General features: G+C 41.8%; 1 protein-coding gene across 1 annotated transcript in view; it reads right to left on the bottom strand.

Moving 5' to 3' along the window:
• Positions 1–23,122, bottom strand: part of CLASP1 (cytoplasmic linker associated protein 1) — a 168,329-nt gene that overhangs the window by 4,963 nt on the left and 140,244 nt on the right. Inside the window, exons 35-40 of the mRNA XM_072932017.1 lie at positions 16,812–16,962; positions 15,939–16,185; positions 14,990–15,183; positions 13,204–13,332; positions 3,081–3,287; positions 840–956 (exon numbers count right to left, since the gene is read on the bottom strand). Of these exons, the coding sequence (XP_072788118.1) occupies positions 840–956; positions 3,081–3,287; positions 13,204–13,332; positions 14,990–15,183; positions 15,939–16,185; positions 16,812–16,962 (1,045 nt within the window). The remainder of the gene's footprint in view (positions 1–839; positions 957–3,080; positions 3,288–13,203; positions 13,333–14,989; positions 15,184–15,938; positions 16,186–16,811; positions 16,963–23,122) is intronic.

Here is a 23,122-nt window from a genome sequence, read left to right as displayed (position 1 = left end):
AGATTTGTTTCAGAAACAAAACCTGCAAAATTCATCTTAAAATTGCATAGAAATCTTGGGTATGAACACTTAAAACAGCAGGAAAAAAAAAAAAAAGTGTCGGCTTGTTGAGCCATTCTGAAAAGCAACCAAACACCAACACAAAATTCTTGACCGAATGACAGAGCTGAATTAAGGGCTTGGTTTCACTTGCAGCCATCGGGGCAGAATTTGAGTTTTGCAGCTAGTCTGACTCCAAGGTACAAAGTCCTTTGAAGAGTCATTTGAACTTGCTGCTGTCCCAGTAGGAAAGGGATGTGCCCTGCTGTTAAGAGCGAAGCTTTACCTGCATTTCTACCAGCCCTAATCACAACTTGCTGCTGAGAGGACCTGCTCTCCCACCATCCCCATGCATTCCCATCACTCTCTGCACAGGGATGCCTGTGTGGCCACAGAGCAGACTAAAAGCTATTTAATTTGTGTTGCAGATCTGGTTTCCAGCCAGGGCAGCCAGCTGAGCCAGCTCACTGCACAACCACCCCTGGATGTAATGCCAAAGGAGGAAGACAAACATGGCTGGAGAAGGACCTGCTCAGAGGCAGTGTGCAGTTACACAAGATCAAATGTATCACAAAACCAATCTCCAAACACCATTAAAATTTTCTAAGTGGGATTTCAAATGCTCACATTGCTGAGCAAGTGCAGTGCTGCTCCTCTGGTATTTGTCAGGGTGAGACAGGATTTAATAGCGTTCAGGGAACCTGACCCAGAGCTACAGTGAAGCCACTGGTCTTGCTGCTAGTAACAGCCAGCAGAATGGTTTACACTACCAAAACACCAGAGACACATCACTCTTGTACCTTGCTTCCTGTGAGTTGTGCGAGATGAGGTTTCAGTTCTTCTCCAATTACTGAATAAATAGCCACTAGGCAAAATACACTGGCTTTTCTGACACTGCTCTCCGTGTTATCATAACCCTGGAAATGAGAGGAAAAGGTCAGAAGACAAACAGCACTCCCCAACACCCTTCCTGAGCAATACACTACTGATGTACATTTTGCAAATGTAGCTAATCCAAGAGATCAGTTAAAAAACCTCTGCTTAACAGTTTGCAACCTGAATACTCAAAGAGCAAGAGAATGCAATCACCCTATCAGTTATTACTCTCACACTCTAAGTTATTAATATCTAGTTATTTATAGCATTAGGTAACAACATATGGTTTCCTAACAAGAGCTCAGGACTCTATCAGATACACACACTTCTGTGTCCAGTTCAGATGACCATGAACTGTCCTGAACAGTCAGGACTCTTTGGAGGGCTGCTTACCTATCAAGTAGGAAATACCACAGGAAAGAACATGCTGAAAGACCCCTGTATATGTGCTGATCTCTGGCACCTTGTGCAGAGCTCAAACTAGCCACCAGGTCACTTAGCAGCTATGGACACCAGTCCCAAACTCAGGCAGAGATGTCTCACTCAGCAGCCATCCCACCCCATGAGAAAGGCAGACATCCCTTCAGCCTGCAGGACGCCGGCTCCTCCGGATGCAGGGTGACCTCTGCTGGGAAAGCCAGAGGAGGGATGCAGCACAGCTGGGGCTGTCCCAGCTGGGGCCCAAGCACAGCCCAAAATGACAGCCTGCAAGCCCACAAAGCACTAAGCTAGGAAAGCAGGAGACCACGGTGAGCTCAGAGAAACACCAAGCTGTTAAGCATTAAAGTGGAGAAAAAGGCTGAGCCTCCTCATCAGGAGCAGGGCAAGCACAGCTCTCCCCTGCCAAGCCCTGCTCTTCCATGGAGCCCCCATCTCTTCATGGAGAGCCTTCTCCAGGCTGTTGAGCTGCACACTTGTGCCCACACTGCTGCTGACACTCCTCGCCTCCTCACCACTCTGCCAGGACCCTCAGCGTGCTAAACAAGCACAAAGGTGATTCTCTCCACACACAGTCCTTCAGCCAGGATCCCAAACTACTTCCCAAATGTAAAGAGTAAATTCCTTCTATCACTGAGTTTCTAAGGTAAGGAAATATCTCAGGCAAACTACACTCTGAAACAAGAACCATTTAAAGTAATTAAAGAAGACAAATAAAACTGCCTTTTTAAAGGCATGCTGCTCTCAGACTTTTCCAGTGCATCAAAGCCTCACTGTTCAGATTGTTGTCTCCAACAATGACAGCTAAAACCATTTTACAACAAAAGTTTAGATGAATACAGAATTTTCCAATTCCCAGAAGCTGAGATTTAAGAATTACAAGAGCTAACCCTACAAAGTTGGTATGAATGCCAGGATCCATAAGGAGAATTTCTGACTTTGCTCTTGTCCTTCCAACATTTTAAGCTCACAGTGAGGGGCCTCTTTATCCCAGTTCTCCATGGAAGTCTTACTCACCTAAACACATTTCCTCCTTTCACTCTGACTGATCTGTTCCTGTCACAGTCTTTTACTCTCCTCACTGCTACTTCATGTATTTCCTTCTTGTTTGCAGCCCCATCCCAGTGCTGCCAGCTGCTCGTGCAGGTGACCAAAAGACAGCACTGCTACAGCCAGTGCTCAAAGCTAAATCCACAGTGTACAACCAAGCCTTAGCACTGCAAAAACACAGCTTCCCACCCAGCCCGAGAGAGTTACCAAAGAGGCTGAATAAAGTCAGCAAGTAGTTCTGTCCTAATTTCAGAGAGAAAAGAGGAAAGGAGCAACATGCCTGCTGGGGTTCAAATTCAAGTGTAAAGTAGCATCAAAGCACAGAACAGCTCAGCAGAACCAAAGGGGAATTAAAGGGGACTACAAGATGTACAGAGACAGTGTAAAACGTGACTAACTCCTATCCTTAAATTTATTACATGGTTGCTACTGGCTTATTTGGGAGTCAGCAAAAGGCATCCAATTATGGAAAATACATGTAAGAACCTGAGCTCTCCTTTCCTTAACATTAAAAGGATCAAAAACTCAAATATAAAAATTTTATTTCACTAAAAATTAAATGGCTTAATTTACCAAAATCTGGCCCCATAGGATCCATCATTCTCCCTCCCTTAGGGCACAGATGTCACAAATTAATGGTGGCTTGTGCTCAAGAGCAGTGACACAGGATTCTGTACCTGTAACAATCCAGGAATGATATCAGGTAGGAGCTGATGCAACGATTCCTTGGAAATCCTCTCGATGACTTTTGTTTGCATTTTGATGGCAGCTAAGTTAATTGGATAATCTGCAGTCTGAATGATGGGGCAAAGCACCTTGATGCACTGCTCGGGGTGGATGGAACTCGCCAGGGTGGAAGCAGCCTCTTCAGCAGCTCTGACCACCTGAAATGAAAGTAGAGCAAACCCTTATGTTAATGAGGTCACACTTGACAACCAACACCACTGGTGTGTGCTAGGAATGACCGCCAGGAAATGCTTGGGGATGTTCATTAACAGATCTGCAGGAGGCTTTGTTGAGGGGCAACTGACTCAGAGACTTCACATCCTCTGTCTCCAGTGACATCTTTGTTCAGCCAGTGGCAAGAAGTCCTTCCTGCGTGATGTAACTGTGTCCGAGTTGTGGCTAGGCTGAAGAAATGATCTGTCATCCAAGAGAGACAGGCACTCCCATCCCAGGAGGAGTGAGAGGATGACATCTCTCCAGCCACTGCCAAAGAACCCAAACCCACCAGCTTAGATTTACACAAAATGTTATGTCCTCAACCATTACCATGAATGACCCTGTTGCAGCTTCCAGTGTGCACCTCAGTGCTGAGTGGCACGAGCCCATGCTGGGGCACCCATGGCAGCTGTGTCTTGCCCTGCCCAGCTGAACTACACTGCAGTCAAATCCAGGTCACAGACACAAATGGGCTTTAGGGAGTCCCTGACCAGGCTCATGTGCTGCTCTCAGCACATGTAACCCATCAAGGCAGCACTGGGCTCACCATACAAAATTGGGAGGAAGAACAAATGGAAACAGCAGCAGCACCCACCTTTTGCAACCAGCCCACGCTGTAAAGCAGTGTACATATCCTGTAAAGTAAGGATGATGCTAAATCCAACTCTACCCTGAGAGAAAGCAGATTCACAACTTTCACTCTTCCCCAGCACAGCTAGTTCAAGAAGAAAGACCCAAATCTGGTCTCTCCTCCCAAGAGAATTTATTAATTTTACATTCTGCAGTAATTGGATAAAAAAGAACAGGATGGGAAGGCAGGTTTTCTTTTTTCAAGTGTCTGTGCTAATTGCCAGACAACAAAATGAAGCTTCCTCTTGGCTGCCCTCTTCCTGGCCACAAATAACACTCTTTGCTCCCCATGTTCTTGTTACAACACGAAAGATGGAGGATGCTTTTCCCCATCTTCTCTTACTCCCCTCTTCTCAGGGCTTACTTTAAAGGGAGGGTAAATCCTGAGTAGACAGATGCCCATGGGCAGACTTGAATCCAACACCTCAACTTTAAGAAGAAAGAAGCATTCACAAATCCTCATGTTTGGGATCCTCCAGCTTGTCCCAGGCAGTCCCTAACTAAGCCCAGGAACATTAAAGCACCACTCTTTCCTGGCTGTGTGGGAGGCTCAGGTGCCCAGCACCAGTTCTCTACCTCCTCCTAAACTGAACTACCTGGGGTTGTCTGAAGTCAATACTTTGAACCCAGCACTAGGAAATCTGTCCCAGGCAATCTGCAAACAGCACATAAATCAAACCACAGGTCTCCTGTCACTTAGACTGAAGCATGGCTGCTGAATTTGTGTTGTTCTCCTCTCTCACACACTGTGAAGGCATTAAACTCAGGGATTTCTGTTTGAGTAAGGCAACCTTGGACAGATGTAGCTCTATCAAAGCCTCAAAAGAAGGTGAGTTTTCATTATTTTTAAGCAACTACTTTGGATAATTAATGAACAAGGAGTAGCTGGAAGCTTATCTTAGTCCATGGACTACAAACACAAGGTTTAATTGACTTTTAGGATAACAGCAATTAACAGTGACCAGAAGGGATCATCTCCACCTACAGAGCCTGCTTCACCCCCAGTCAATAGTCATATCCATGCTGCTGACATTGATCTAGCACTCATGCTGAGAGCTACCCTCCTGGAACAGGAATGGCACAAAACACTTGTATTCCCAGGAAACAGCAGAACTCATCCACTTGGCTTTTGGCATTCTCTTAGGCAGATCCAACAGTCAGTGTGATCTCAGACACTTCACACAGCACAGACACTGCATGCAGGCAAGATATGGGCAGGATGGTGAAGCAACCTGAGATTTTGGACTGCTTCTGTACCAGTGCCCTATTTACAGAGAGAAAGCTGTCCAAGTGCTCCATTTACCTCAAGACTTTCTCAGAATTTAATTATAACATTAAAACATATTTCAAAATGAATGGCAATCCTCAACGTAGTCAATATTAAGAAAAAAAAATTCTTCCCAAAAGATCTGTGAATGATTAACTATACAGAACAGAATGCTTGCTTTCCCACTTACAGTAAGTTTTCCCTCTTCCAGCTATGTCTTTGCTAATTTCTCTTCAATTTCACACATGACAAGCATAAAAGTTAGTATTTTTCTACATAAGTTAGTACTAACTTAGGAGCCAGTACTGTGTGATTTTGTTGGGAAAGAAGAGAAACACCCAAGTACTTAAGGGAACCTAATGCCAGGCTTTGATAGCACAGGGTGGAATTGCTGGAGAAGATTAAGCTAGGAGCTCCCAGAAGGTCTCAAAGGAATCCACTTCCATGCACTGCAGTTTTTGATGTTTGCTTTCCACAAATGATACAAAACATGAACTTAGAGGGCCCTGATACTTTACCATCAATTTAACTATTCACTAGCAAGCCACTAGCTAAAAAACCCCAAATATTACTATTTGAACACAGGCCACTTGGGATTTTGTTCTGCAGCAATGCCAAACATTGTTGGGAAGGTGTTTTCAGACACTCTCAGAAAGAAAAGCTTGCACATATATCACAACACACTAAAAGAAATTGTAAAAAAATTTAAACCTTATATCCTCTTGGTATCCTACTTGATTAAAAAAAACAACAGTATTTTAGTATAAACCTATGGCTAGCCTGTGATCTCAAACACACTACCATTAAGAAAAAAAAACAGTAGGTGAAGAATTTAATGAATATTCTCTCTAGGTTTCAGCTCCATATCCTGTTTGCACATAGTTTACTATGTCTATTAAGCTGAAGGTATGAAGTAAGTCCATGAGACAAAAAGCCTATAAATCAATTCCATGCACAAGCAACATTAAAATACAGTGATAATTTTGCACAAAATAAGCAAGAGTTCAACAGCAACAAAGGTCACACATATTTTGCCCATCAAAAGGTGAGCAAGGAAAGTTGTGAAGGTACAGAAATTATTTATGCCCCTAACAGTCCTGCTTTCAGCACTGCTGCCTCGTTCTAGCACGGATGTGGCTACATTTAGGCAGTGGCTGGCTATTTCACATCCCTCCCCCTGAACACAGGAGGATACATCACACACACCCAGCATGATAGGAGCTTGTAAATGTGACAACACCAGGGAGACTTCCCAGGCTCCCACGAGCACATCTGGCAGACAATGCCTGCATCTCAGGCACACTTCAGCAAACTCCCTGAGCTGTGATTAGCTTTAATAACATGCTCAAGTCTCACTGACATCAACTGGATTCCAGCATGTGCTTACATGCCTGTTTGGATGAGAGCCTCTGCAGGTAACCAGCTCCTGGCTCCCTGGGGAAGCACCAGCAGGTGACAGGGCATAGGAAGGGGTAGGGCAATACCAGGGTGAGTCCAAGAGAAAAACTCATCCCTGATGGCACAGGAAGCCAAATGCCACCATTTTCAATGCAAGTACCAGCCCTGTCCTTCCTCCTGGCTTTGGCAAAACAAAACACTCAGCCACCCAGAGAGACTCTGGATCCCATGAGGGGCTCTCAGAGTCCTGCCCACCTGGCACTGCCAGAGAAATCAGCAGCATTTCCAAACAGAAGGAAGTGCTTCATTGAAAGGCACAACCTGCCAGGTCATTTGGCAACAAAAACATGCAATTGTAATAGAGTTTAGCAAAGACATTTTGCCATGAGGCACAACACTTGTGCCTTGCAAATTGTACATACCTTACAGTATCAAAGAATCAAGTATCATTTTTAATCAGGGCTTTAACCTGGCCAGCAGAGTGAAACAACCTCAAAAGGAGTGGGAGAAATGAACAAACAGGATCAAGGAACAGGTCTTCCTCCCAGCTTTGAAGGCAAGATCAACAGATACACATCAAGAAGTGACAGGAAAGGCTCGTACTAACAGTGACACCCCAATAAGTAGTGTCTATGTCATCTATCCTTTAAGCCCAAGAAAATGAAAGGGCACTGTTTGCTACGTGCTCAGACTGAGGAGCTTGCTGTCACAAGGGGATTAGAAGTTAGACAAGCTAACCAAAGGAAAGAAAAAAGCCAACCCACACAGGGTGGCAGGAAGAGCCATTCACACGGAAAGGCTTTAAGACAGCTGGAAGGGGGAAGTATATCCACTGTATGCTTGCTTCTTGCTAGTGAGCCAGGTAGGGTATCAAGGAAAGCAAGATTTTTGTCTGATCTAATATAATTCTTCTTAGGAATCTCAGAGATACAAAATAAAGGTAGAAAAACCATCAAATGATGATGGCAGCTGGAAGCAGCAGATTCAAAAGGGTGGCAATGAAGCAAGACTACAGAGAGCCTGCAGTTCCTTAAAAGCACAGACACAGCTGTATGTAAGGTATGTCACAAACATGATTTTACCTCCCAGTAAAAGCTTAGAACAAACCATGCCTTGAACTGGATAGTTTGACACCCTTCAACTCAGGGCAGGTAGCCCTGGAATGCAGATCTAAGAGATAGCTCTTGGCCTTAAAGCAGCAGGTTTTTCTCCTTTCTAAAGGCTTACCTTATGCTCTACACACTGGAGACTAGATTCAGCCTGACTTTTGCTGGCATAACATAAGCTCTGTGTGCTGGAGGGTTCCTTGAAAGGCATCTGTGATGCATTAAGAACCTTTCTAGCGAGTCTCACGAAAGAGAAGTTTTTATACTTCCACCCAGTTTGCTTTAGGGAAGGAGCCATATTCACATGCACAACGCCAGCAAAGTGTAGCACAAAGAAAGCTGTTCACCTCTAGCAATGTCTTAATGCTACCAAGGAGTAAACTTCTTGATAGGCAGGGACAGGTCAGGCAGTCCCTGGAATATGCATGGGAGTTGCTCCTTGATTTCAGTGTGAGGGGATATGCTGATGTGTGGGATGAGTGTGATCAAGACAGTGGCCTGTCACAGAGCCTTGTCTTTAAACAGAAAAGCATACTGGAATCAAAGTTCTACAAAATTTGCTGGACAAACTTTGGATGACAATTCCCACTGGTTTACCTGGTTCACAGGGCACTGCAGCCACACAGGATCCTATTCTGAGCCAGAGCTCAGCCTCCATCTCTACCACTCAATTTCCTCTGCTCAGCTATTACATTTCATGCATTAACATGTTGCTTGCTGCCTGATGGCTGCAACAACCAGCTTATGAGTTTTGCTAGTTCCATTTTTGCTTAAAAGAGACATAAGTACAGGAAAATAAGGAAAGAAAAACGTCCTGACTCCCCTAAGACAGAGCATGCCAGGTTCATAGGCTACACAGGGCATCAGTGTAACATGCAGAGATTTCAGCAAAGCAGCACTTGAGGCACCTGGATGAGAGCTTCCCACAGGACCTTAAGCTGGAGTACTTTGCCAGGACTGCTAGTTACTGTGTCTGGTGGTTACTTAAAGCCTGTATAATCTAAGCTGGAGGGGATGGAGGTTTACCAGTACCTAGTCAGGCAAACTCCCATCCCTGAAGGCTTTACAGTTTAATTCAGACAGGAACAAACAATTGCGGACTTGGTTTCAAAGCAGGAAGTGGACTCAGAAATGGGGAGTGCTAAGCAGATGAAAAAGCAGTGTGATTTTTATAAGGGCTCAGAGATTAAGTAAATTAGACTGCTTCTCCTGAGCACTAAATATTTGAAACATACTGGGAAAAAGAAGAAGCACATAAACATGTATTATGAAACATCAGTGACTGCCCACTTGGAGCACTTGGTAGCTTCCAGCATGGACTAGGTAAAAATTAATCTTCAAGACTATGATCATGTAGTGCTTTTCTTTTTGCAGAAACCTACACAGATCATACCATCATCAGAGGCCAATCTAAAAGCACTTCAGCAAGATAATAAAAATTACCTACAGGTAATGGGTAACTGATTTATTCTTCTGTCTCTTTCAGAGGGTTACAACAAAGTGTACAATAAGCATCCCAATTATGCTTATGGACTTTCTATATCATAAAATACAGAAATTAGATATAATAAAGGATCCTTTTCTTACACATAGAAAACAGACATCAGTTAAGTTTATAGGACTTGTGCCAGAGAAGCAGGGAATTAGCTATCCTATGATTTCTCACTCTGCTGCTGATTTCCAAGATATTAAACTATTTCTGTTTTAAAATACTCAATAATAAGAAATTATCCTCACTTTGCTGGCATGAATCTGAAGCAATGTCATTATCAGTAGTATTGGGTCAGCAAGCAGCATCTCTCCTTAGTTATGGGTGAGTAACTACACTGGAACAAATGAGTTAATATTAACTAATTGGCAACAGAAAGATGGTTCTCTTCCAAATAACTACAAACAAAGATAAAAATCAACAAGATTTAATATCATCCACAACTTCAATTATGTTCTAATGCTCCAAAAGTTAGTGAAAGGCATTTACATGTCAACCCCCCTAATGTTTCCAGTTATGACCGAAGCAGGCTTGACTCTTCACATCACCCCCTTAAATCAACAGCATTGAACAGACTGTTGTACTACAAACAGTATAAAAACAGGACAAAGTTAAAAAATGCAAACTAAACATGAATCCCAACCCAGAGCCCTCTAGTCTGTAGCCTAGGGTTACATTAATTTTGACCTGCTGCTGAGGTCTGTGCTTTGCCAATCTCCTGCATTTGTACTCACAACAAGGTGTGGCTCAGCTCCAACTCCATGCACCAACTTTTCCTCTCCCGTATCCCTGGGGGGAATGTGGTGCTCTCACCTCTGCTGCTCTGCTAATCACAGACCTGGCCTCCAGCAACAGAAGGCAGACGACTTTTAGCCATGGCAAAGACCCAACTGTCTGAAGACTTCTGCTTGGCCTTGAAAAAACAGCCAATTATCCAGGCATCCCAAAATATCCAACTATGCTACCACTGCTTTGATACTTCCAACTATGTAATCTGGAATAAATTCACAGGTCTTCCTTGTTTAAAAAAGAAAAGAAACTTGAACTAGGTATCAGCACTCAGCTGGGTGAGGGGGTGACATTTGCTGGTTGGTGAATATGTTGTTTTTGACATTTGATGTCTCCTGGTGATGATGAACAACACCAATATTGGAATTTTTGTAGACAAACAAACCTTCCTGATTTCCAAAGAACTGCTTCTTACTATGACTTCTTGGAGACAGTACCCAACCTTAATAGTTCTGCTCCTGTTCAAATTCCCTTTGCTTGGTCACTTTGGATTGAGTCTCTGTGGGTCACATATAATTGAAAATGTGAGCAGTAGCTGGGAGCAATTAGTAGTCCCTGCACTGAAGGGGAAATTCAGATAAAAGAGACTGAAACAGATACAGCTTGCTCAAAATAGACATCTTCTCCTAATTTACACAGCCTGTTGAGACACCAAATTATCAAATCATAACCAAGGATCACTTCTGCCTTCTGCTACAAGGCAGAAGCAGTCCATAAACATAACAAACTGGAGTGTCATCTTATCAGGACATCACTGACACAAAGATTAATCCTTTCCCAACTAAATTATATACCAGCTTTCCTTGAAATAGTTCTTACAGTCTAGAGGAAGATTTGATTTTATGTAGTTTAAGGACAGTGCACCACTCCCTTTAACACTGCTGTGATATAGTGAGAAAGAAAGCTGTAGAACATACTTCAGAATTTCCTTTTCCTCTTCAGCTATCCTTTGAAAGGGCCCTTCACTCACAAACTGGTGAATCCTCATTTAATCTCCTGCTCAGTGGGATCCAGTCAAAGAGCAGCTCCTCTTCCCCTCCTGGAGAGAGCAGTGCCCAAAGTCAGCAGTGGGAGCGAACTGGAGGGCCACCACGGGAAGGGAATTTGTGACCTCCTGGCTCTAGGCTATGAGTTTGACCAACTGAGCCATGCCCAAATGATCTCTCAGTTAATTTTTCACAGACTTAACTGAATCAGCAAGTCCCAACTACAGGTAAAACTACTTTGAGCATATTCCCAGGTATATATTTAGCCTAGCTCATGTGGACACTCAAGTGCAGGTACCTTTCTTAACTTCAGGAATGCTGATATCCTCAAACTACTGACAGACACATGATACCTTTCCTGGCCTGCATCATGGTTCTGAGAGCCTCATTTACACAGGGATCAGAAAATACTCATACACAGAATGAAAAATCCAGAACCAGTGCCCCCACTTAATACAGCTGTGCACACAAAATGGATGGCAAAACAGGTACATACCTGCAGTGTCCTGCTGTGACAGCTGTCACCCAAAGGTCCCACTGCAGCAGCTGATGTCTCATTATGAAGCTGCTTGGAAAACTATGGCAAATCAAAGCCACACTATGTGCAGCACAGCAGCTACTTGCTGAGCACAGCACAGCTCAATTATTCTATAAAGAAGGGCCAGAACTCCCATCTCTCATTCCTGGTTTGAGTTTATCTTTCCCTGTTTTTCCCTGGAAGGCACCTCATGCAAATCCCAAAGAACCTTTCCACACCACAAGAATACAGAGGCATAAAGCATGGTGTTTTCAACATCAGTCTTCATTTCTGTAAAACCCACCAGTTCCACAAGGACAGTAAATTCTGAGGGGCATTTAAAAAAATGCCAGGGGCAATCTAGAAAGGCCCTGCTAGAAATGTTAGTTCTAGAGGATTCTCAGACAAAAAATACAAAGGGCACTGAGTCAAGGTGAGCTGAGAAGCATGCAAGCAGGAAAACTTGCCAATAAAAGGCACTCCTTCAGAACATAATGTTTTGTCTGACTCCTTTATCAGAAAATCAATTTACAACTGCTTCTTACTACTCTGAACTGAAAAAGACAGAGATGCAAAGGCTCTAAACCAAGAAGAGGAAGGTAGGCAGAGTAGGGCAGCCCTCATTCACCAAAACATTAAACATTTTCTACTTCTGCATTTTAGAGAAATCCAGACTGTTATTTTCTTTCCCTGAGAGTGTTTTTTGTTTGGCTGTTTTGATTTTCAAACAGTACAGTTTCTGCTATCCATGGTTAAAATAACCTTGTGTCAGTCATCCAATGCTCTGGAGCAGTCTGGTCTATTTTAATCATCTTTTCATGGCCAGATCTCTTCAGAGATGCCTAAAACGGCTAATTTAGAATAATCCTGTTGTAGAGAAGAATAAATGTCTTAGATTTCAAACCAAGGACTTTGGTAACAAAACCATCACAGACTGATAGGGAAATTCTGGTAGCACTTTCCAGAAGGTTTAATTCAAACTTCCAACATGCATGAGGTAGATTAAAAGATCCAATTTGGAAATCAATCTACAAAGATTAAATGTAACTTGAATTGATCTACTTAAAATGTTATCATGTCCCTTTATTGTTACTTTCCTTCAGAATACTTTCAGTTTTGTATACGAGTTCTCTCACAGAAAGGCAAATGCAATTTGCCCTCCCCTTTGCCTCTTCCTCTGCCACTGCAGCATGGCCTCTTTGTCCATTTTCTGCTACTCACCAGTTCCAAATTTTCCAGCACAACCCAATTTCACCACTCAGTTTTCACACACAATTCTGTGTGAAACACAGCCATTGTGTTCTCCAGTACATTTTGTATTCTTACCTGTACACAGAGGCAGCACAGTGCCCCAGCATGCTCTAAAAAGTAATTAAACATGCACTTTTTTCCTACAGTTCTCAACCTCTCCCAGAATGAGCAGGAAAATCCTGGGAAATTAACAGTGGCATACCACTCCAGACAGCTCTATGTCCGCATAAATAACTCTGACAGTCTCCACTTTTTCCCTCACTGTTTCAGCATGTAAAAATCCTGTCTCTTCATACTTGGGAGACTTAATACTGATTTGCTCCACTGTAAAGATGGTTCAACACATTTGCCTGCTATGTCTCACAGGTCCCACATTTCTTCAGCAGGTCCATATTGCTTTTCCAGTAGCTGAAAGGCTCACTCACCTCCTTGTGGGAATCCTTATGTGCTTCCAGTGTTTTCATGATAGTCAGCTCTGCGTAGTTCTTAAACCTCGCCGGCTGGTTCCGCAGGATCTCCCTCAGGACTCGCAGTGCCAGAGCTCTGATCGAATGCTGTGTCAGGAAAAACAGACATTAGAAAAGATTAGAAAGAGTCACTTCTCAAAATTGTAGTTGAAGTGAATTCTCATGGCTCATCAGAAATTTGCATGGCTCCCTAGGCCACCAGCTCCAGTGGAGTAAGCAGTGGAATCAATGTAACAAAATTCAGAATTGGGTTCCTTGCTTGCTCTTGCACAAAAAGCCACATAAAATGACTGTTCTCACATATACAAGAATCAGAATGACTACTTTCCTAAAATCCATATTCTTTTGGCAATGAAGTAAAAATTTGTACTCACAGGAGGACATCTAAATTACATGAATTTATAAAGAAGTTCAGAGCATGTATGTTTTGCCTTTCCTCTTTTGCTCAGCTTGGCAGATATCAAACTGGGCTCCATCCATGCCACAAAGCTGTTTTTCATGTACTAAAGCAGTAAAACTGACTCTTCCTGTAACTCCTATGGAAATTCTTTCAAGGACTTAAGTTACTGTAGTCAACACTGACCTATGTCTTCACCCTTCATATCAAAAGATCATGAGCAGAAGGGATTTATAACACCTGTTTCAATTTCATAACTTACATTAAATTTTTGACATGCGGCTACTCCAAATAGATGTCATTATTTCAGCAGAGGAATACATACTTTATTTCATCCTCTTCAGCCTTTAAAGTATGTGCTTTGCTATTGATCTGCAAAATTCATACAGTAGCACAATTCACATGTACTTAAGATAAAGTCACCAGGCCTTTTGATACTTGTGTGATGGTGCTATCATTAAGCATGTAGAACTACAGCAGTTCATGCTTAAACTAAAAACAATGACTGAGAAAATGTCAGCCACCTGCTCTGCTTCAGAATTAACATTTCTGAGAGCATGACATATATCTCATAAGGAGTATAAGAAATACAACAGATTTTTGAATCAAATGAAACAAAAAAAAAAAAAGAATTATGAGTGCTTTGAAGCCTCAATTCTGTAACATTCAGATGGAGCATGGCTCTGTTGTGAAGGTGCAGTGGGGTGTTGAGCCCCACCAAGTATCACTGAGCTGCTGAACAAATATCCCCAAATCGAAAAAAGCCTAGCCTGTAAATTACCCCTTTGATCAACTACCAAACATAAAGTTGTGATAATAACACAGTTTTTTTAACATTTCAAAACAAGATCCCCTATAAAAGCAGCGTGTTCTTGATGACATTTTTACAAGAGACAGAGACTCATCCCATGAGATCTAAAACCATGGGTCTTTAAACCACTCAGGGAAAAAAAATAATTTATTCTAGAATGCCTTTTTTCTCCTTGCTGGGAGTGGGTATAATATAGCTAAGAGCTTGTAACTTCATCCTAAATCAGAAGAGAATAACTGAAGTGCTGACAATTTTTTACTAGACTAGAACTTCTTTTCTGATTCTATTTCAATTTCCTAGCTATTTATCAGTAACACTCTAAGGAGGGAGGGGGGAAAGACTCAGACATTTTGGTGTAACTTAAAACTCATCACTGAACAGAGAGAAAACTCAAGTAGAGTTGTCGACCTTCAAAAGAAAAAATGAGCAGTGCAGTATCACTGATGAGTGGTAGGTTTCATTTAAACTAGTGTGTAGGAATTATTACCCAAGTTGAAGCAATGTACAGGAGAGTTAAGACAAAATCTACAGCTCACATCTTTGTCTCCAAGCGTTTCCAGCAGCAAGAGCAGAATGGTTTTGAAATGCTCCTCCCAAACTCCAAGATTATCTTCCCTTGTAATCTTTAGCAACTCCAGGAGAGCTCCTTTGCGCTCCTCCACCCGCTCGTTGTGGTTGGAGAGCTCTTTCAGAAGATCAGCCACCAAATCCGAATGGTCAATGGGTACTTCTAGGACAAATGGCAGCAAATCATTTGGAGAAATGGAGAAAAAATCAAAGTGCCAAGATTGCTCACCCTCTACAGAACAAGGTTCATGTAACAAAGGCCCCCCCAGAAATGCATCAGCTTCCAGGTGGTCTTAGTCAAGCAGGCAACAGAATCAGACCAGTCCATAATTTGACCTGAGTTCATAGCCTTGCTCATGCATCTGCACATGGCTTCTAACAAACCAGGAAGAGATGACAATTGGATTTCTTCCAGTTCCAACAATTACTTCTACAAGATGAGAACTGCAGTGGTTTTTCCCAGACATACACACCCAAAACCAATGGTCACATGTATGACCTTTAGATTAAAGTACAGTGACTCATCAGTGTACTGCAAAAGAATAAAGCTGATGTGTAGCTGCACTTAAATGAAGTCACTCAATAACAACAAGCTGTTGAGTGAGGTGTTTCAGCCAAGAGGAGGGGAAGGTCCCAAAGCAGTGTCCCTACAGATGTATGTGGATGCTTAAGGGAGTAGTTTGCTGGAAACCCCAGGCAAACGAACCAAAACCACAGTATAACATTTTTTCTCAATAGCCACAGATGAAATTCTGCTGTGACATGAGAAAAAAGGGTATTTCATACCAAGCCTCAACTCAGATGTAATATAATACACAACACATGCACACAGGCACGTATCTGAGGGTGCTGTCCACACACAAATACACCAAGAGGCAGCGAGCTGCCTGCAGTGTTACGAGGTGAGCTGATACAAACCATCCCGAAGCTGATCCATGTCATCATCAAACACTGCTTCCTTCAGGGCAGTCTTGTCGTAAGTGTTGATGGTGTCAGCGTAAGGATAGGGGTTGTATTCCCGAGCACGGGGCCCTGAAAAGGCGCGGGGAGGCTGGGTGTTCAGGAGGGAGGTTTTGTTATCCAGAGCCATCCTTCCACCTTCCACAATGTCACTGCTGCCACGGCCATCACCACCAGGGAGAGCAAGGCCACCATCTCGAGACACCTAGGGGAATCGAACAGAGGGAGAAAAGGTATGCTCAAAATTCTGTGGAAACTGTAGCAGTTTTGGAGCTCACCCACCAATTATAAAAGGCACAGATTTACATTAATTATTTATATGTAATACATAAAACTTTGATTACTACCCTTTTCTTTCACACAATTACACCTGCTCAAAAATCTCACAATCACAGTTTCTGTAACCAGTCTTTCAGCACAAGATGCTGAATGAGCTGTGTACTTGGAGTGATCACAGGTCCTAAGCCTGTGAGGGAAACCATCCATTTTAAGAATGAACATTTCCCATTACAGACCTGACTCCACACACTCCATGCAAAGACATCACTCAGCCATACTGAGCCTGAGGAACTGTTTCCATCCTTCATGGCACTCGCACAGAACCCCTATGAGCACATTCCACAGGAGGCCAGAGTTTAAAGGGAGCCAAGCGAAACAGTCAGTGAAAGCCCATAATTAAGGCATAAGAAGTTAAAAACCAAGAAGAGGACAATGCCTGTAAGAATACAGCAGGAATAACTGGATTTTGTACACTACCAATCCAAAGACAGGTTTGATCACAATGTTTTAAAATTTCATCTCTTGGGGGACAGTAAACAACAGAATACTTACAATGTCACAGTCCTTCTTTCCATCACGTTTGATTGGCTCATTCAGGTCCTCTTGACTACGGAAACTAAATTTCTCTATCGCTTCTGTGACTCCGCGAAGAGAGCTGTAGATTTCATCAGAGTTTAGGTTCTCCGTGTCATAATCCAGCATACTAAAGACCAAACGTATATGAAATGTTACAAATGAAATTGGAATCCTCTTCTGACTGTCAACAAAAACAAGCTGGAGACATATGGTTTGGAGTACCCTTTCTAACAGTGACTTGTAACACAACATGGATGGAATCAAAGCAGAGTTCAGGTCTGAGCTTCCCCTCAAATGGGGCTAAAACAAGGAGAACACACTGCTGTAAGTGAAGGGAAAAAAGGTCCACTGTTTCTTACATTCAGAAAGTGTGCTACCTTCTGTAAACCAAAAAACTTTATCCCCAGTGTGGCAATGGTGTAATTTAAAAAGGAAAATAGTACTAATCCCTATAAGAACTCAAATGGTTGCGACAGCTGGTGGAAATGAAATCACTGAAATTTAAGTTTAATAATATACGAAACTATGACAGATTTAAATGGAAAGGAAAATGTAACTTGACATAAACCTTAGTCTAACATGGCCCATTTTAATTTATAAAGTAGTAAAACCTAACTTAGTCACACAGTGCCTTGATAAAAACAGCATTTCGTTATTTGGCCTAAGTTTGGGAATTCTCTCACTCAAACCTGACACTTTCTTGTACTTTATCAGTTCCTCAGAAATTTCTCAGCCAAGTTTTGGGATTCCTTGAGGAGTTATATCCAAAATTAGGTCCCATGATAAAATGCCTTACATGAAAGGGCAGATGATATTAAAAGATCTGGCTAAAGAGAAGTTCCTACAATCTTTGAGAAAACAAAAAAGCATTATTGGCAGGGATTTGCTCTATCTAGGAGAAGTTGAGTTTGCATGACAATCACTAAATTAATAAATCCAGCAAGACAGAACAATTTCTGGCAGTCTCAGATCTCAGTAGAGCCAGAAGCAAATAGACTGAATCAGACATTTACATCAAGTTGTTTGTCAATAAATGGCAAGAAGTGGCTCCCTACAGTGGTGAATTACTATTTCATAATATTTTGGGAAGAATGACAGGATGGGCTTGGAGGCAGATGGCTGAACTGAGCTGTGTTCCTTTTCCACAAAAGAAAGATTCCCTGTGAGGTGGGTGGGGGAAAAACCCAAACAAACAAACAAGAAAATCCCTTCTGAATTCTGGGTACACAGCTGTTATTTTCAATGGAACCAAAAGAAGGATATTAAATATCTAGAACCCCAGCTTTTTTTTCCTGGAAGAAACTTGGGAACTTCAGACAGAGGATAAGATGGGCTGCCCAATACCTTTGGGATTAACACACTGAAAATAGCCATAATCCCTGGCTCCCAAGCAACGTGTTCGCACTACACTCACACAAGCATCAGCACCATGTATTTTGGCAAAGTAACCAAAGAACAATTCCCCAAACAATGTCTGGCAGACCAGGGAGAATGAGAAATCATTTAACAGAGCGAGATCGGGAAACAAAAGCTGTTCATAAACCTACAGAAGTGGACGTATTTAAGGCTTTTCAGACAGCTGAACAACAGCAATGCACTGTGATGGCTTTCCAGACAGAAGGCAAGGGAGGTTTCAGGTTCTTTAGAAGTACCAGTCAGGAATAGGAAAATCTTTGTTTCATACAATCTCAAAAATACACGTTTTGAGCTCAAGCACATTTAATTCACAGATCTTAAAGGGTTTTTCGTACAACTTTGAAGTGGGCAATGAAACCACCGTTTGAAAAGGTACACAAGTGACTGTACCTGTGTTCTCACACCAAGAGATGACATGACTTACCAAAGGTCACACAATTAAATCCATGGCAGAAAAACCAAGAAATAATCACAAATCTAATACTGAAAATGAATCTGCTGAAGTCATCACTTCTTTCCTCAGGGATAAATTTGCCCTACACTGGTACCAAAGAACAATGAGAATACAGACTCTTCAGTGCTAAAGGACTAAAGTAATTTCTCAGAGCCACCAATCTGATACATTTGTCAAAGCACAAACCCACATTTTAATAAAAATATAAAGAATCCAATAATTTCATATGTTAGGAGTAAGCCTGTGTAGGAGGTCACATTATGGCTGTGCTCTACATGAATGAAAATCCTACAATGTGAACACACGTCTCTACTGACAGTATGTGCACTGGAATACTTCACAGACAACACAATGGGGGGAATAAAAGTAAAATGGAACTACACTCACCTTTCAGGGAAAAAAAAAGCACAAAAGGGAAAAGAAATTATGACCCATGCAGAAAACTAGAGGAAAGGCACAGGATGAATAAGAAGTGAGTAGAGATGAGCGGTGTTTAGGGATGTCACAACATTATTTTCCATCTGCTGCACAAAACCAATGCAGCTGTAAGTTCATAAAGATACAATTTGGTAGTTTTCCAGCCTGGCATTAAATACATTTTACTTCCATAAATTGTTATTCAGTTTCCAATCCAAACTATGCGTAAGTAGTTCACAGTATAGTGTCTTCAAGCAGTACACAGTAACTCTCATCTTTGCACTTTCAGGCTCTGGGCTGAAATATATGTTACATTATTCCAAACCTTATTATCTGGTGTTAGATAAAAGAAGATAGAAAAAACACTCTCAACCAGTTTTATTTAAAAAATCAACATGAATTCCCCTCCACAGGTATCTCCACAGTGTCCTAGCAGAGTCAGAACATTCATTTAAAGTTTTTAATTCTGCAGGTATTCACAGAGGTACCTACCACTGCATTCTACTTTCTCTCTCAGAGCCTGAGTCACAGGTTCTCAAATTTTGAGCCCTCAAATAAAAACTTTGCTTTTCTTTCAATAGTTTTCCATTAGGACCTTTGCTTTAAGGAAAGATTATAGGTAGCCCTTCCTCAGGTAACAGACATATCCAAGTCAGAAGGTTTGTTGTCACAGTTTAAACTTTAAAACTCCAAGGAATTTAACAGAGATCTGACAAATTAAATTTGTATTCAGGTTGGGTTTTTTTCTTAAAACCAGCATACGGCTTTAGTCCACCATATTGATCCAAGAGCTGTATGCAGACTGGAACAAAATGTGAGGGCATAGGAGGAAGAACAGATGTCAAAAGTGCGACTGATAAATTCAAAATCTTGTGGTAAGGACAATTTTCATTTCAATACTACAGATTTCCAAGATGATCCAAAATCACAATATACAAGCAAAGTTCTAGGTTAAGTCACTCCTGAGCTGTATGTGTCCATCTGGAGGTCCTCTAGTGCCACATTCACAGTGCAGCCAAATTGAAAGATCCTGCCCCGGTATTGTGACACAACCAGTGCCTGTCAAAAGTGCTCAGCAACTGTGTTCTGCATTGGAAACTGACTGTGAAGCATCTTCCCTGCCATCTTCTTGAATGGGTGCAAGAGTCTGGAAAAATCCACTTTTTTTTTATCCCCACTTGCATGCTGCATCTTCCCCAAGCAGCGAGCAAGCGGCTGCCCATCACCCCTGCTCTCTGAAAGCTATCATAATCTCTTTTCCTTTTCCAGCCAAAGCCTCTGCAAGCCCCACATTTGAACAAATTCCGTGGTGTGGAAGGTAAATAATACTGTGACACCTCAGACAAGTTGGTTTAACAGGTAGCTTGTTACCTGGGAGAGTAAGAGCGTCTGAAAGTCTTGTGGGAAGGAGCAGTGGGGATGGAGTTAGGCTGAGAAAGGGGAGGGGGGTGCTTCGAAAGCCCATCTGCACTCCAACCCCAGAGCCGACTGCCGTGACCAGAGGAGAAACAAAAGAGAGAAAAACAGAGAAAGGAGAGGGAGGGGAAAAAAAAGAAACTATAATCTGAGTGGCTTAGTGCTGTCATGCTGCCTTGGAGAGAGAAAAAAATTAATAGAAACAAAATTAAACAAGAATACTCCATTGCGCCTCACAAGTCTTTGTTTTGGCCTTTATTGTTCATTTCCATTTTTATTCCTAATATAATATGATTCACAAAAAATTCAGTCCCTGCTTGTACTAACCAGGAGTTTTTACAAATGGATATAGCCTCTACAAACAACTCAATTTATAATGTTCTACGCAAACAATCCCTGGCCACACGTGTATTCCAGCTCTAAGCAGGTGTTTCTAAGCAACAGGATTTCCCTGGAAGAAAGAAAAATTTGAATTTATTTTTTTATTAGACACCTCAAGGTACCTTGTAAAGTTTGTCTCCTGGTGCCTCTATATAAGCCTGCAGTCAGGCCTACACAATCAGAAAACCTTTGCAGGGCTTAAGATCTGATCCTATTTCACCAGATTCAAACTGAACCTAAATATGCATCAAGTGAAAAGTCAGTCTGGAGCATAAATGTATCATGAGGACCTGGCCCAGGTCTCAGCAGACAAAGCTGGAAAGACTGGGTGAAACCAGACTCTCAGTTGATTCAGATTGCTCCTTAAACTTTCACAGGCCCCTTTAAGTTATTGCATGACCCTGTGCCTTTGGGTAAAGACATCCATTCCTGTGTCAGTTTGTCCAACCTCTGCTTTTGTACTTTTCCTATTCAGGTACATGTATTTTCAAAATCACCTTCCAAATGAGAACAGATGCTTGAGGTGGTGGAGTATTCACAACACTACTTTGTTTCTATTACATTTCAGCACATTGTCTTGGATAGCTGTATTTGTACATATGCAAGTGAAAGATACTTTCACATGAGAAGTGACAAGTCAAGAATGGCTCCAGTGCAAACAGCAGCAGAGCCAGTTAAAAAAACTACGCTGAAGAGCAGTGTCAAGAATTTCACTCATTAAGCAGCAGTCAAATCCCACAGCTACTACATGCCAGTTTTATCAAGGAAATACTTCAGACTCCCACACTGCTGATCAGAAGTTTCACAGCTCAGGTATCACCTATCTGAACACAGGCCACCAAACAATGCAGGCTTGTCCTTATTGTATAAAGTAAGTGGCTTATTTTAATTCTGTTTCCATGCCTTTGCTTGCTCAACTCAATACTGAAAGTGTCAATCAAATTGTTTTTAATGGTATGTTTTATTATCAATAAAACAGCAAATATGTAAACTTATATAGCCAGATACAATCGTTAACCTTTTATTCTGATGCATTTCCTCTAAACATCTTTGAAGGACTAAATGTTTGTTTTTAATTTTGGGTGATTTGGTTTATTTGTTTTTAATAATAAAACCTAAGCACAAGCTTCTGGGCTACTAATAATAGCAGAAATTCATTCCAAATGTATTCATTCAATTACTCCTACAAAATTCTAATATGTGAAGTTCCAAATCTGAATGTAACATTTAAGTTTGCAGAAGTTGATTTACCATTCAGAACAGTATTCTAACACCAAAGGACTTTACAACGTAGCATTTGCTGTTTTGTACAACCTAATTTATTAAATCTCAGAAGATTTCTCTGTCCTACACAAACCCAAGCCATTTATCTGTGCTTTGCCTAGGAAACATCCTTCTCTTTCAGCCTGAAGACTGGTGTTTTTTTCCTTATATTCAGTCTTCTCAAACGCCCTTCCCTGTTTTCTTTTTGAGAAAGCACATCTCTCTTCCACAACTCCTCTCACCAAAAACTAAAACTGTTAAGGAAAAAGAAAATCAGATACAAATGCAGAAGTAACTCAGAGATGTAGTGGATATGTTATAGTGACCATGAAGCAGAACTGGAGGGAGCAAATGAAGGCAGGAGAAAGGACTCTTTCCAAGACCCTGAAGCATGCTACCCTCCTAAGACTTTAGGGGATACTTAAGCAGATATTATCATCTGGATAGGCAAATCAGCTGCTTGCAGAGTCCATTTCCACCAAAACATTCAAAATCTATCCAGAGAGCACAAATACATGTACACATAAATACACAAACACACAACTCCCAAAACAATCAGTCACCTGGAATACATACATAATACAGTATATCTGTATCAAGGAAACCTTGCTGACTAATGTTGAGGATATTGCCCACAAACCATTAGTAATATGGGAGAACAGCTATGCTTAGCAGCATTTTCATATTTCTACAGGACCCAATCATCCTTTCTACACACATCCCAGCTCCAAAGACATGTATGCTCCTGCATTTGACTCCAATCTGTGAAACAAGAAAAAAAATACAAGGAAAGCATAATCTTCAAAACCAAAGCTGGCATTAAGAACTGGAGATGCTTCCACTGACTACACTCAGGCTGCCTGTACAAGACATGGGCAGAGACAAGGTAAGCAGGGCCTGCACACAGAGCACCCTGGGAGGCAATGGGAATACACAACCT

The sequence above is a fragment of the Taeniopygia guttata genome, chromosome 7 (assembly GCF_048771995.1).
Source record: "Taeniopygia guttata chromosome 7, bTaeGut7.mat, whole genome shotgun sequence".
Taxonomy (NCBI): domain Eukaryota; kingdom Metazoa; phylum Chordata; class Aves; order Passeriformes; family Estrildidae; genus Taeniopygia; species Taeniopygia guttata.
Note: the sequence above shows the minus strand (reverse complement) of the source record. Positions and strands in the feature narration are given on the sequence as shown.